At 34.7% G+C, this 15,988-nt stretch overlaps 1 protein-coding gene across 1 annotated transcript in view; it reads left to right on the plus strand.

Moving 5' to 3' along the window:
- The first annotated feature begins 5,486 nt into the window (after nt 1-5,486).
- Nucleotides 5,487-15,988, plus strand: part of LOC141517886 (transmembrane protease serine 11D-like) — a 70,482-nt gene continuing 59,980 nt past the window's right edge. Inside the window, exon 1 of the mRNA XM_074229330.1 lies at nt 5,487-5,618. Coding sequence (XP_074085431.1) covers nt 5,611-5,618 — 8 coding nt within the window. The 5' untranslated portion in view covers nt 5,487-5,610. The remainder of the gene's footprint in view (nt 5,619-15,988) is intronic.

Consider the following 15,988-nt stretch of genomic DNA (forward strand, 5'->3'; position numbering starts at 1 on the left):
TTTACCATGTGACCTTGGAGAAGTCACTTAACCCTTTTTGCCTCAATTTCCTCAATTGAATTGGAGAAAGAATTGACAAACCATTTCAGTATGTTTGCCAAGAGAATCCCAATGAGGTCACAAAGAAGCATATGTGATTAAATAACAGCTAAGATCTAACTTCAGATTCAGTATTCTCTATTCATCTCAGCAGAACATAAGTTCACTAAGGGCAGAATCTGTTTTTGGTTTCTGTTGTTATTGTTGCACCTCCAGGTCCTATCACAGTAATTGAGGCATAGTAAGTACTTAACACTTGTTGGCACAGCTGATCCTGAGTTCCAAGGACTATGACCAGCCTAAGAAGTTTAGGCAAGTTCATTAAACATTCTTCCTGCTAGGTCAGCATTTAAAAGAGTGCAATGTTTGAAAGAGGCAGAGCAGTCATTCAAGAAAAGCAATCATATTTATCTATCTATCTACATTATGGACATAGGGTTTCCATGGTTTGCTTCTACAAATATATCCTAAGGCTTATTTTTTAAACGTATTTTACCTTGTCTTATATTGAGACCTAATAATGGTCTTATATTGAGGTCAACATGCTCCTGCTCTCAAAAAATTTAAAATAAAAACACCTTCTTTTTTCTCTACTCTACTACTCCCATACTATAATTTAGGAGTTGTTAACCATTATTGGTCCATTAATTCTTTTGTTTGATATTTTGAAAATTGTTTTTAATATTGTAATACAATACTTTTTAATTGCATGCATTTGAAAATATTTTTCTGAGATGGGATCCATAAGTTTCTCCAAACTTTCAAAGGAGTCCATGACATCTCTCTTTTCTCTTTTCATCTTTTTTTTGTTGACTTGCTTCCAGTTTCATCCTTCATTGACCTTGGAATGGCTTTGCCTAAGTTTTGCACCAGCTGTATCTAAACTTTTTTCTTTCTATTATCTTACCTTTTTTTGAACAAAGTTCTTAAACATGATAAGTTCTTAATCCTCCTTCTCTTCCCACTCCCCCTTCTTTTCCATTTCCCTTCCCCATTTTCTTCCCCTACTCTTCCATTTCCCTTGCTTCTCCTCCCTTTCCTCTTCCCTTCATCTCCCTCTCATATCTGATATGGAAACATAGGAGCTACTTATTCTGGTAAATCCAGTCTCTTTCCAATTAGCATAACCACTTTGGCCCATTCTCTTTCATGCTTGGGCCAATTCATTTGTCTTTAGGCAATAGGACCCCATCCCGGGGTCCTCACCATACCAAAGTCATTCTTAATGTGGACCATTAATTGACTCAGGCCATAGCAGTACAGAGGCATCAGCCTCTACTGATGTAAAATTATTGATATCACTCTTATAAATAATGTTATTATAACTATTCTATTTTTGTTGCTATTTTGTAGATCCCATGTCATAAATATTATTCATTATCATTAGCACTCATAAATAGAATTTTTTCATTATAAATAGTAATCAAATGGCAAGCTGTAAGAGACATCATACTAAAAAATGCCTCACTGTTACTCATAAGAAAGCATTTTCTAAAGCATGCATTTAGTCATACCCTAACTAGAAGAAACTATTTCAAAACAAATGAACATGACTTCTGTAGCATATTGCCTTGGAAAAAGTGATGCCCTGTCCATTGCCTTTCTTTCAGTTTCCAAATACCGAATAAATATTAAAGAAAAAAACACAGACAATGCACAGAATTAAAAGCAATCAAGAAAAATTCATTGTTTGAGAGTGGAAAAGAAAGCTAAGTTACAGTGTTGGATCTATAAATTAACTGGGTGTTAGGAGAGTTTCAAATACCATTGTTTTGACCATAGGCACAAAGCACAAGTTTTCCTTCCAAAGATAGAATAGTCTTTGCAAATTACTTGAAGTGATAAAAAAAAAATCACAAATTTTCCTCCCATTTTCATTCAATAAGTCAACAAACATTTATTCCTATTTAAGGACATAATCCCTGTTTGCTAGGAGCTTGAAATCTAGTAGATCTATTGGTTTTTGTCCTTCATTTTGTAAAAGAACTAATGACATTACAGGAAGTTGTCTCAACCTGTGGGTGAATTGGATTTAAGTGAGGCAGAATTGTACAAAGTCATTAGTCTCATTGTCTTCTTCAGAGTTATCAAAGTCCAGTAGCAAGCAAAAGTTAGGATGATTGGAGAAGGCCTGGGGATACAGTGGGTGACATTAATATCTTTGATATCTGCTCAAGCTCTAAGAATTCCACAGTGCCTGCTTCAGCGATCTTCATAGCCATTGGAACAAGTGCTCTCAACCTTCCACCAGTGGAAATCTTTACATGATTGGGGTAGACATTCCCTTAATTCACTAATGGGTTTGAGTCCCAATTGGGTTCACATTCAACTTGTCTGCTGAGTCAGTTTACAGGATGATGTGGTCAAGCATATGCTATAGCTTCTTGGAGCTACAGATGAGAGTTGCATACCAGGTGAACATCAAAAGAAATTAACAGCCCTGAAAAAGTCTCTGCAAGCCCTCACATCAAAGGTGCTAGTCCTACTTGAACTCTCACATACTTCAATAAAAAATATCTCACATTCACAAAAAATACAATATGAAATAGAACATACCCCCAAAATGAGGAGTCCATAAAAAAAGATTTGTGTGTTTTTGTGTGCGTATGTGACCATGTAGAGGCAATAGGAATAAGAGAAGGTCAAAAGGTTAGGGAGGGTAGCAGCAGAAATCATAGAAGAAAGGAGGGTATGAATGGGTTTTGATACTTTGATGGAAGGAAAGCCAATGCTGATGATATTATGTATTATCTGAAATTAGTAACTCATTAAAGTAACCATATTTTAGCCAGCGCAACACACTGAATTTATGCAGAATGCTCAAATCCATGTGTTTCTGTTGTATTTCTAGCAACAGTAAATCATAGATTTTCTAAAATGCTTACAGTATCATCACCTTTTTCTAGAAGATATGGAAGTGAGAGGAGGAGCTAAAAATAGTTCTTAGGTAGTTTGTGCTATCCTTGGACATACTATTTGCAAATGTCTGCTATTCTTATGTATTGTCCTTATAAGTCAAATACAAGATCATTTATTGACTTAAGGGGAAATACCAATAATTTACTTTGCTAGATCTTTAAAGAGGTCACATGTCCATGGAGAAAATCATATAGCTATTTATGAGTATGTATTCTAATGACAATCTATTTTTCTCCCCCATATTGAGAGAAAGCAGGATTGAGATTTTAGAGACAGCATGCATTTGTTTTGGGGATAGGCAAAGTTCCATACAATATGTAAGAGGAGAGTGAGATAATTTGACCCAGTTGGGAGAAAGGGAAAATATGAGAGAGACTGAAATGACATAATAAAGATTTTCTTTTGGTTTCTTAGGGGATGATGGAGTGGGGAATTGATTTGGAGACCTTGAAATATATAGAGGAGAGGGAACAGGTAAGGAAGGGAAGGTGAAGGAAATAAGATGTCAAATCAGAGACTAAACCTATTATTTCTTATTGTCCTTACATTAAACTTTAATGATATGCTAACTCCCTTGAAACAAGATGCAGTATTTTGCTAACCTTGATTTGCCACAAAGTTAGGTGGCAAAAAATAAGGTGAGCTAGTTTTTAAAAAGCACCTTTTTTTCCATTTCTAAGTTGACTTCCAATAAATAACCACTTCCCACCATTCTTACATATCTCAGGAAGCTTTATTTTGATAATTAAATTTAAAATTAAGTTAATATCACCATTTCATCTTCTTAAGTTATAGGTTTGGGTTTTTTTTTTCCTGACATGAAGATGGGTTTCACCAGGTGATTCAACCTATAGTCTGGTCTCTCTTCCTGTTCACTAATGACCCATGGCTTTCAAAAGCTTTCCTAGGATTAGCAGTGCATAGCTATATTGAATCCACATTTTTCACTCAGGCAGGAAATGGAGTTAATCCCAACAGCTCTTAAATTTTATGACTTCTTTGCAATTCTCTTTGGGGCTCTCCTAGTCTCTCCTTTTAGGTCAAGTTAACCTGAATACAAGAATTTGAATCTGAAAAAAATGAAACTTCAGGTCGGGTCCTGTAATTATGTATTAGAAAAAAATTTTGTGAACAGTGTTCTATTGAAAAGATATTAATTCTTAATGTCAATTAAGTCAAATAATAAAGTAAGTGAGGGCTAGGAGGATGGGTATTGCTCATTGGAGGGAACTACTAAAAACAGAAATAAATGGGAAAAACATTATATCAAAATATCAAAGCTCTTGTCATCCAATCTGGTCAACTGTTAAGAATAAGTTGGTATAGAATAGAAAATAATGATTGGACATCCAGGTATAATGTCTAGGATTAGAGTCATCAGGCTATCAACAAGGAGAATGGAGTTAAGTGCAGACAATCCTGGAGTCAATGGGAGGGTAGTTATGAAAGGCTATCTCATCCTTGGGAGCTGAAGACAAGGACAAAATATCAAATAGGCTTAACGTCACTGAGATTAAGGGTAAAGGAGACAATTGTAAGGTCCTCATAGGATGCCCAAAACTCCAAGCAAGGAATTCTTGTGGGTTTAATGAAAGAGGGGAGGACAAAGTAGAAGACCCTCCCAAAGACAGTACTTAGCATAATGTCTGGCACTTAAAAGGTACTTAGTACATTTTTATAGATTAATTGATGAAAGAGAACATAAGATATTTAGTTCTAAGTACTAAGATTTTGAGAGGCTAAGAATTTTCATGGGTTATACAGGGGATAGATCACCAGGATTGAAATCAGGAAAATCCAAATTATCTGACCTTAGATATATACTTGGCTGTGTGATCTGGACAAAAATCACCTTTTAAATTCTTTTAAATTCAGACCCTAATTAAATTTAGTTAAGACCCTTAAATTAATTGAAACCTTAATTAAGACTTTAAAGAAGACTTGTTTTAAAGATTTTTTTTCATCTATCCACAGGGAAGTAGATGAATAAAACTTAAAAGAAGTGGCAGTGAAAATATGATGGGAGAAGCCAGAAAGTTAAGTTGCAGAAATTCCAATGTAAGAAATGTAGAAGTCATAAAGATGATAAAATTCTGTTTGGCACCCCCAACTCCAATGTCCAGAATAGGATATAGAGGTATTCAATAAACATTTAATTTATGGGGAAATGCATTATTTTTCATTCCTACCACTGAAGATGAACAGTTAGGCGGTGTCATTGTGCACATGCAGGAAAAGCATCCTCTAATATTCTTTGTTTTGTTAAAAAAAAATGGCATTGAATAGGGTGCCATGACAATGAAATGATGACCCATCAGCTTCTGAATCAGAAGCAGCTGTTCTTGTAACAGACAGAAGAACTGGATAGAGGTATTGGTATGATTTATTCATAATTATCCAGAACAAGGAAATTCTAACTTGTTTACGAAAGCCCTCTTGTCTGAGTCAATTTGCTAAGCTTCTCCATTGGTTAAAGTTGATACCTTTAGACTAGTTAAACAAGTTATATTTTAATTGACAAAGATTTCTTTCTTTATCCCCAGCCAGCATACAGATCACAGTTAATACAAGAGATGACATTCATTTGAAGAGAAATCTCAGAGCAACAGATAGACTGAAGAAAGAATCTTCTTTTCATTCAGAAAAAATAGAATGTATAGGTAAGTTGAGTCTGACCTTTCAAACTTAGAATGCTTTGCTTTTCAAATATGTAGAGATATCCTATAGAATTTTAGACTTGTCTGCAAGATACAATAAATATATAATTTTGTTAATTTTATGCCCAAATGATCCCCATTGGTTGCTTGATATTTTGTAAGACTTGGGTAAATTGGTGAGGATTTTTTTTGAAATTTTGGCATTAAATGGATGAAGCTGAACATTTTGTCATTTTAGAGATAAAATTCTAAATAAAGAGATATTTTTCAAATGCCTGTTTCATACACATACCTAGTTTCTCCAAAAATCCAAATTCTTGGATATTCAACTCAATGATTTTGACAAAAATATTATGTGTTTAATATGCCAAAATTTAGAGTTTGGAATTTTAAAGATAAGAAACTAGCATCATTATAAAGTCATCAGATTTTTTTTCAAGATAGACATTGTTGAACTTTGCTCCTGTTATCCACAGAAGACTCCTCTTTAACCTAAATGGGAGCATTTATAATGAAATAATTTTTCATATCATTAGAAAAATTCATAAAGATAGAGACTGCTTGTTCTAAAACTTACACCTAACACAATTTCTTATACATAGGAGATGTTTATTTTTTTGTTAAATTAAAGTGAATTAACAAGAAAATATTCAAATTATAAACAAATGCATGTAACAATTTTTACTTTTAAAAAACATCTTGAATTCAGAACATGAATTTGTTACCTTTTCATGGAACCTAATTCAAAATGCATAAAGAACTATGTGAAAAGTATTAGAAGATATAAAATAATAATTTGATATTGCATAGGAATGTTTGGGTATGTAAATTCACATGTACAAGACATTTTTTTCTTTTAAACCAAACCAATTGTCTAAAAGAATGTCATGTTTAGCAAATACTCTGCTAGTACATTGTAGGTTTATTGAATCAGTTTCACTGCAAATGATTCTGACTAGCAAAATCATTTTACACTGTTTCCTTTATTTGGATTGATTTTAGTGACTGAATATTTCATTAGCAAAAAATGGGGAAAAAAAATCAATGTTTGATTATATTTTGAGACAGGGCCAAGACATTGACATTTCTCAAAGATGGTACTTATTTTCCCAGCTCAAATTATTCTTAATATTTCTCCATCTCTTCACCCTTTCTATTTCTTGGTGTAGAGTCCCAAGGGTTCAAGAGATTTCATAAGACCCAGCTACTACTATTTACACAATACCCTGGAGCATCCATGAGTTTTGTACTCTTACTTGAGCAGTTTGAGTTTGGAGGAAAGAGAACAGGATATTCTGTTTGCTGTAGTTCAGAATTTAGTTTGAGGGAAGTTTCAGAGTAATTGAGCAAAAGGTATTTTATATATAAGACATAGAGAAGTCTTGATAAGGTTGAGAATAAATTCAGTTGTTTTTCTATATTCTTCCTCTCCATTTTTAACATAGTATTTATGGAGGAAGTCAATTATGAGGCTAAAGGTCACATTAAAGGTCACAAACAAGAGGTAACCAGAGTGTTGTGAGCTCAAGATATGAGCCATGATCTTAAAAAATCTACTCTGAGTTCCTACTTATTCATTCAAAACCTAAATTTCTGAATTTTCTACTTTTAAAAGTCATGCACCAAAACCCCAATCAATATATAGGTGTTCCATTTGCCAACAAAAATTAAGCATATGGGGGGCGGCTAGGTGGCGTAGTGGATAAAGCACTGGCCCTGGAGTCAGGAGTACCTGGGTTCAAATCCAGTCTCAGACACATAATAATTACCTAGCTGTGTGGCCTTGGGCAAGCCACTTGACTCCATTTGCCTTGCAAAAACCTAAAAAAAAAATTAAGCATATGGGAATAGATATATCTTTGGATCAATACAAAAGATTCCAGAACTATGGGATCTCATTTTTTAGTAGCTCACACTTAAAATACCTTGGAATTCATTTTCCCACATAACCTTCTCTCTTGTTCCTCCCCTCCTTTACTCTCAAGAAAAATATGTCTCTACTTCTGTTGAATTCTTTGTAACTGGAGGAGGATGGATTAGGGAGAGGTAAGCTACACTATTCGAAAGAGAAAGAACAACTGCTAAAAAATAGTCATGTGACAGTCTCATTCAAGTAGTTCCCAACCTTCTTTAGGTAGAAAGAATACAACTATCACATGCTACTACTTGTATTATTTGGGGGAGGAAGGTCTGTATCTGGTTTTAAAAATTTACAGAAATACAAGCATCTTCCATTTTTACTTGTCCATAGTCACTTTGCTAGTATGTTTCAATGGAAAGGCTTGACCCCACATCTTGAAATATGATAGCTTTTTGGGGGGAGGGGGTGATTACAACTTGTAACATCAAGTTGTTACAAGTTAACTTACAACTTAATTGAAAAAACAAAACATTCTTCCGAAAATCAAATCATTGAACAAAATTTTCAATCTGGTTATGAGAAAATTTCATGTGGAATGGGGTAGGAAGGTTTTATTTTTTGAGTTGTTCAGTGATTATTGTCTGAAATAGTCCAAGATCACCATTCAATCCTCTACAACATATTAATTTTCTCTAAATTGTAAGGAGAAAGGAAAATCTCACTATAACAACAGTTCTGATACCTATGCTCTTGCATTTTATTAATGAATAAAATCTACAAATATTTTAAAATGCATTTAATACATAAGAGATATATTATTCATTCTAGCAAGATGGTTTTTGTTCAAGCCAAATAAAAATCAAGAGATATTATGGCACAGTGGTATTTTAAATGGCCAACCCTGGAGTCATGAAAACCTGAATTCAAATCTTGCCTCTGATAATTCACTTTACCACTCCTATGTTCCTAGCAGCTGTCTGGATTATATGTTAAATGCTTTTAAAATATTACTCATTTATCCTAACAAACCCCTATCATATCATAATAGAAGATGCTATTATTACACTCACTTGATGCTTGAGGAAACTGTGGCAAACAATGGTCAGGAAACTTACTTAGATCACACAGGTAATAAGTTTCTGAGGCCAGATTTGAAATCAGGTCTTAACTGTCTGGCTTACTGGGAAATCTTCAACATCCACCATATAGTCATAGTCAAATCATAGAATCATTCAGTAAAATAATAAAATCACAATATCTAGTGTACATGTGTGTGCACAATACACATACATAGCGTATGTAGTGTGCATACAATAATTAATGCACAGACTGGGACCCACTGCTGAAGAACTTTTTAAAATATCTTGACCAAATCATTCTCTTAGCATTTTGGAGGTATCCTGGTCTCCCCTCTTAGCTCCTGATCTCACTTCTGTTCATTCTGCTCCTTCACTCTGCTCAAAGGAGAAATAAGCTAAAGACAGAATAAATTCATAGAATTTTCCAATTCAAAAATAACTTATAGATAATCAAAAATAACTTAGAGAAATCCAACTTGTTAGTCAGATGCTGAATTCAAAGTGTAGAACTAGATATATATTTCTTGATATGGACAATGGAGAAATTTGTTTTGCTTGACTATACATATTTGTTTCAAGTATTTTTCTTTTTTCCTCCACAAGAAAATTTTGTCAGTTGAAAGAAAATGAAAGTGTGATAATTTGGTTAATGTGAAAGTAAGAGAGAAAGGAGTAAGAAAGGATGAAACTTTATTATAATAGATTACATTATAAATTATGATATACTATATATTAATACCTGAAAGTGACTTTTTAATTAAAAAAACTGGAAAAAATAGTAGTATTAAATCTCTCACCTGTTCCATTCAAAAATTGCATCTTCTGACCTTTAAAAATTGTATTTGTAAGATGTTTATACCTCTAATCCATGAGTATGAAAATGACACCAGACTACCAGGCAGAAGATCTAGATTCTGATCTAGTCTCTAGCACTGGAACTCCTTTGACCATTTTAAGGCTCAATGGAGGTCATAATACTTTCCCTTCTTGACACCCAAAGTTGTTGTGAGCATCAAATTGGTTACTACATGGTGGAAACTCTAAAATTTTACATAGGTATAAATTATTATTATTATTATTATTATTATTATTATTATTTTATTAATTTTATTATTAACTTTTAAAGAGTGCTTTAAGTTTTGCAATGTGCTTAACACATTTGCTCATTTGTTCCTCACAACAATCCTGTGAAGTAGAAACTATTACTATCCTCCTTATACAGATGAGGAAACTGAGGCATAGAGAGATTAAATGAACTACCCAGACTCACAACATTTGAGGCAGAATTCAAACTTGTCTTCCTAATTACAATTCCAGTGCTTTATCCATTGTACCATGAAGCTGTCTCCAAACCCAAAAAAATGTTTTTCTTAAAGCTTATAATGAAATTGAACATTTTATACGAACCAAAAGTGAAAAATGAATTTCATTTACAATTTCATGAAAAATGAATTTCATTTTCAATCTCATGCTTAAATCTGCATTTGAGCAAAGTTAAAAAAGAAAGACTTATGCAATATCCCAGCTCTGTATGAGATGGTTGACTGCCTAGAGTAACTATAAGTAACCATATCCATAAAGCCACATCCATTATGAATTGTGCAATGGGACAAAAAGTAGTCTTTAGTAGAGTTGCTTGCCTTGAGATTCAGAAACTCATATGAATGAGTAATGGAAATTATGATCTCAAGATTCAGTTTGATTAGGTAACAATAAGTTTACCCTATATGATTAAAGGCCTTTCTTTGCTGCCAGACTTAGCCTTTACAGTTGAGATTCTTGTAAAGGTAAAGCTCCACCCCTCAGGTATACTGGATGAGAGAGAAACACATATATACATACATACATACATACACACATGCATGCATACATACATACCTACATACAGACAGAGAGACAGAGATAGACAGAAACAGAGACAGAGAGATCAACTAGTTTTGAAAATAGCTCCATTTTCAAATATGTTGCCAAGTTCTGACTATGAGTGAGAGACACCCTAGAATACTGGAAAGAGCACATTCATTCTGGGAATCAGAAGATTTGTAAATCTAGTCTCATTATGTTCCAACTAGTTATATGACTGTGGAGCCCCAATAATTGTGATAGAATCAGAAAAGATGACATTAAGGTTTCTTTCAAATTTTAGGGTAAATGAATTAAGAAAAACATTTCTTAACTGTTAGGTAGTGAACAATGTGGTAAGTGTTAGGGAATACAAATAAGAAAAATGAAAATAATCTCTGACCTTAAGCAACCTCTACTCTAATTAGGAAAGACAATATACCCAAGAAAATTTAGTTGTTGAGTAAATGGAATGGTCTGAAAATCAAAGAAAGTAGAGATTGGGTAGATGGCAAGGTTCAGGGTTCCTTAAGATTATATCAGTAAATCAGATGGCAATTCTGGATGTGTGAAGTTCATAGAAGCAGAAAGTCATAGAAGCATATGGTAAGGTCCTCCAGACCTTGGGCAATGACAGGGTCTGTAGTTAAGCTTAGTGGCATTCCATTTCCTAAGAAGGAAGAAGATGGTGACATCCATATGATTTCAACTCATAATCAGTCAAACAGCCTAAATTGGTTAAGTGCAACCCTAGGCTAGAGTAGGGGACAAGGGAAAAAAAGTAAAGAGATAAAGCTGTCAGTCTTGGCAGGTCTTTTTCATGCTTAGCTGTTCCTAGTATTTCTTGAATTCTATGTTTAACAGATAGATCCCTTCTTTTATCCCTGGGTATTTATACTTGGTTTGGTGTTCATATATTCTCAGATACACCTTTAGATTATTCTATTATGTCCTCTGAAGCTCTTTCCTATAACCAATTGTACTAATTACAGGATATAGATATATTAGCCAAAAAAAAAATAGAAAAACAGATTGAATACTAGGAAAATTAAAATAAGTAAGAAACATCTGCATTTTCCTCAAATGAGTCCTCCCAAGCTCCAGTTTCCTAGCTCAATTTCTTCTAATCTGTTTTAATTTTCCTGTCTTTCATCTATTTTTATATTCCTCCCCCTCTCCCCATAGTGATTAGCACAGTATTTGGCCCACGAGGAGTGCTTATTGACTGACTGATTGACCTCCTAGGATTTGGAGTTTGGAACATTCTAGAATGATTAGAAACCTCTGATCCCCAAATATTCGAGGAAATATAGTCTAGATAAGAGAAAATATAGCAGTCTTACGTAACTCAGGAAGAAGTTTCTTATATAATAATTTGTTTAACTAACTACTATCCTGTAGATACAGCCTTACAGAGGATGAACCATGCCAGATGAGTCTAAAAGCAAGCTAAGATTTAAAAGTCAAAAGCAAAATCTATGTCAAGATAAAGAAATTATAAGATTCTGTGATTGTATGAAATGAGAAAACTAAATTAAATTATTTCTCCAATTCCTTTTAGCCATCAAATTCTTTGATTCTATGAGAAGATGGTAAATATTTTTCTCACCAGAATACCAACTACTTACAGAGAAAACCTAAATGCATTGTAAACCAAGTGTCACAACTTTGAGAATATAGGACTGACCCTGTACCACCTCTCATGACCTTACCATAAGGGATGATCCTTAAAGGCAGGACTGGCATGAAATAGCCCAAGGACAAAATAGCAGCAACAAAACAAAAGTACCCAGTTCTACAAAAGTATAACAACACAGCCCTTTCCATGTGAGAGTTGGGGGGGAGGGAAGAAGAGAGGGGATATATCAGCTTTAAGTATTTGGAAACCTTTCATGGAGGAAAGAGATTAGTCTTATTTTGCTTGGTCCATGAAATTAAGAATACCAGAGTCATAGTAAAAAGGTAAATTTAGGCTTAATCCAAGGAGTAATTTGGTTAAAAAAAATTAGAGTAGTTTAAAAGTAGAATAGACTATTTAGGGACTGAGAAAGATGGAAGTTCAAATCCTGTCTCAGATAATGACTAGCTATATGACTCTATGCAAGCCATTGAAACTCTTTCAGTATTTATTTCTTTATCTGTAAAATGATGAGGATATATTCTATGACCTTTAAGGGATCATCTAATTCTAAATCTGTGATCTTATGATCATAAGCTTTTTACCACCTATAGTCTCAAAATGTCATAATCATACCATACCTTGTAAGGATGTATCCATGTATAAATGGTTCCCATAAGGACCATAGGTGATATTCATATATACACACATGTGTACATATACATATAATGTATATATCCATATATTATATATGTGTGTGTATGCATATCTATAATGCACACGTGCATTCACACGACCAGAGAGTTTCACAAAATATTAAGAGCAAGCATACATGTTGAGGACTTAATCTCTTCTTTAGTTTACTGCCCCACCCAAACTACCCCAAAATTTCCTGTCTGACACTACCTAGTATACTGTCATCAACACCCTTTTCAAAATCCTCGTTCATGAGAATCAAAGTTTGAGCCGGATTATTTCTGGATCAAAGTTTGAGCTGGATTATTTCTGATCAAAACAAAACTCCAAACCAAACGAAAATAAAACAAAACAAAAAGAAAAACAAAGCTTATAAAAAAGGATCGTGGAGTTCAGGAGGATGGAAGTTCAAATCCAGCCTCAGTCTTGACATTAACTAGTTGTATGACTTTGGGCAAGTGACTTAATCTTGATTGCCTCATATCCAGAGTCATCTCCAGTCATCTTGATTCATATCTGGCCACTGGACCCAGATGACTCTGAACGAGAAAGTGAGGCTGGTGACTTAGCACAGCACCCCCTCCCTCAAATCCAATCCATGTGTTTCTCATGGCATCATCTCCATGATGTCATAGTCTTCTTCGAGAATGAAGGAAAACATTGTTATTATTGTAATTCTGCCTAACTCCTAGAAGTTGGTACTTTTTCTTCAGTTTTCCAATGAGTTAATCTCAAAAATAGCAGGTATTATACCATTTTCCCAATTCATTTATCTTGCTATCTTACCCCAGTGCCTTGCTTTTTATTCTAATGTAGTAACAGATATCCCAATATAAATTTACTTTTTGTTTTATGTAGTTCTAATTCATCTTCAGTGATCAGGATCAACCTGTCCCTCTCATCTTCCAAATGTATCCCTGTACCATATTAGAGCAATATGAATATGACAGTATAATGTCTTTTCTCTCCCAGAACCTGAACAGTGTAGCTTCTGTCCCAGCCATGGAAGAGTCCCATGCACCTCACTCCCAATTTCCTCTACAATTGTCCCTTCCATTTGATTTCATCTCAGATTGAATAAGGTGACATACTTTCCCTTCTCCTTTCAGGCAGATTATATATTCAGGGAAGGAAGATTAACTGCTGATGGGAGGAGAAGAGTTCAATCCTAAGTAAGCACTTTCCCAACACAGTCATGTTGAGGAAACAAAATTTTTTTTATTAGGTCAGCTACACAAAAATAAAATAATATTATTCTATTGAGGGCCAACTCTGTACAAAGCACCATTTATTTAATCTGTAAATGTTTAATTGTATAAAGTTGTATTTTTTATCCATAAAGTTTCTCCATTTGATAACCTGTGGTTCCAAGAGGAGTTGGTTTTGGAGAGATTTGGTACTTAAGATGAGAAAAAGAAAAGAAAAATATTTAAACATATTGGTTCGTTCTTGTCCTTCATTATCAAAGAAGACCAAATGACATCCCTCCAGTGTGTCTGACTATGGCTAATCAGATCATTATAAACTTGGAATGCTCAACCACAGGTTGGCACAAATAGTCCATATAAACACCTGGGGTCTCTACTCTAAACCTATAAATTTCTCATTTTTTTTTGAATTGCTTAATTCTGCCTTACTCATAAGAGTGAAGCATCCTCTCTGATGAAAGCATGCCTTGCCGGGCAGTCCTGTGTTAGTGTCTTCCATGCTGTATAAATGATTTTAAAGTTTTTAAGAAAGACAGACCTTCAGGGTGGCCCACTATCACTTCTACTGACCCCCTTGTGAGAGCTTGCTCTGTCTGAGTTCTCCATAAAACTATCTTGTTGGCAAGTGTACATTTGACATTCAAACAAGACCAGCCCATTGTAGTTGCACTCTCTGTATTAATGCTTGAATATTTGGTAGTTTAGCTCAAGAAAGGACCTCAGTGTCTGATATCTCACCAGCCAGGTAGTTTTCAGAATCTTTCTAAGACAATTTAAATGGAAGTGCTTCCAGTTTCTGACATTGTACTAGTAGACCGCTCTGGTTTTGCAGGCAGCAATGAGGTCAACATAATGACTCCATAGACCTTCAGTTTAGTTGTCTAATATCTCTTCTCTCCCACACTTTCCCTTGGAACCTTCCAGATACTGAGCTAGCTCTGGCAATTTGTGTATCAACCTCATTATCTATGTGTATTTTCCTGGAAAGGACACTGCCACAGTATTCAAACTCCCTTAACCACTTATCCATAGTATTCAACTTATCCACAGTATTCAAAACTTTTTCATTTGCCATAATTGATTGTTCCACGTGTGGATGGTGTGGTGCTGGCTGATGGTTACCTTTGTTGGTTTTTTTTGTAGTTGTTTTTTGTTTTTTTAGTTTTTTTAGTTTTTGCAAGGCAATGGGGTTAAGTGGCTTGCTAAAGGTCATACAGCTAGGTAATTATTAAGTGTCTGAAGCCAAATTTGAACTCAGGTCCTCCTGCTTCCAGGGTCGGTGCTCTATTCACTGTACCACCTAGCTGCCCCACCTATGTTTTCTTGGTGTTCACTGTTAGGCCAAAATTAGCACATGTAACAGAGAACCAATCCATACTGTGTTGTACCTCAGCTTCAGAGGTTGCAATGAGTATATAATTATCTGCAAACAGAAGATCATGCACCAATACATGTCTTGACTTACAATCTTTCCAAGTTGAACATTTACCATCAGTGCAGTAGATGACCTTGATGCCCTATTCATCCTCAGGGAAGATGCTTGATAACATGGCTGAAAATATCAGGCTAAAAGAGCATCATCCACTATCCAAAATGAGGACAAGCATGCAATCATGAAAACAATGTATTGACAAACTTCTCTAGGCAACCAAATTTTGACATTTTTTCCATATGTCCTGATGACTGACATTATCTAAGACCTTGGTCAGGTTTACAAATATTGTATAGAGACCTCTGTTCAGCTCCTGGTATTTTTTCTGGAGTTGTTGGGCAGTTAACACCACAACAACTGTTCCTTGACCCTTTCTGAGACATACTGGATCCCAGGAAGGTAACCCTCTTCCAGGTGAAGGATCAGTCTATTGAGAAGGACTTTGGAAAGAATCTTCCCAACAATGACTAACACTCCTATGATTGTCAAAGGACAATCTATTCGCTTTACCTTTATAGTGATGGATAAGGGAGGCATCCTTGAATTCTAGCCATATAATCTGGAAAATTTCATGCAGTTTTTGAATGAGCAGTGGACTCTCTCCCCCATCTAGTAAATCTCAGCTGGAATGGAATCA

Source organism: Macrotis lagotis, chromosome 3, assembly GCF_037893015.1.
Source record: "Macrotis lagotis isolate mMagLag1 chromosome 3, bilby.v1.9.chrom.fasta, whole genome shotgun sequence".
Taxonomy (NCBI): Eukaryota; Metazoa; Chordata; class Mammalia; order Peramelemorphia; family Peramelidae; genus Macrotis; species Macrotis lagotis.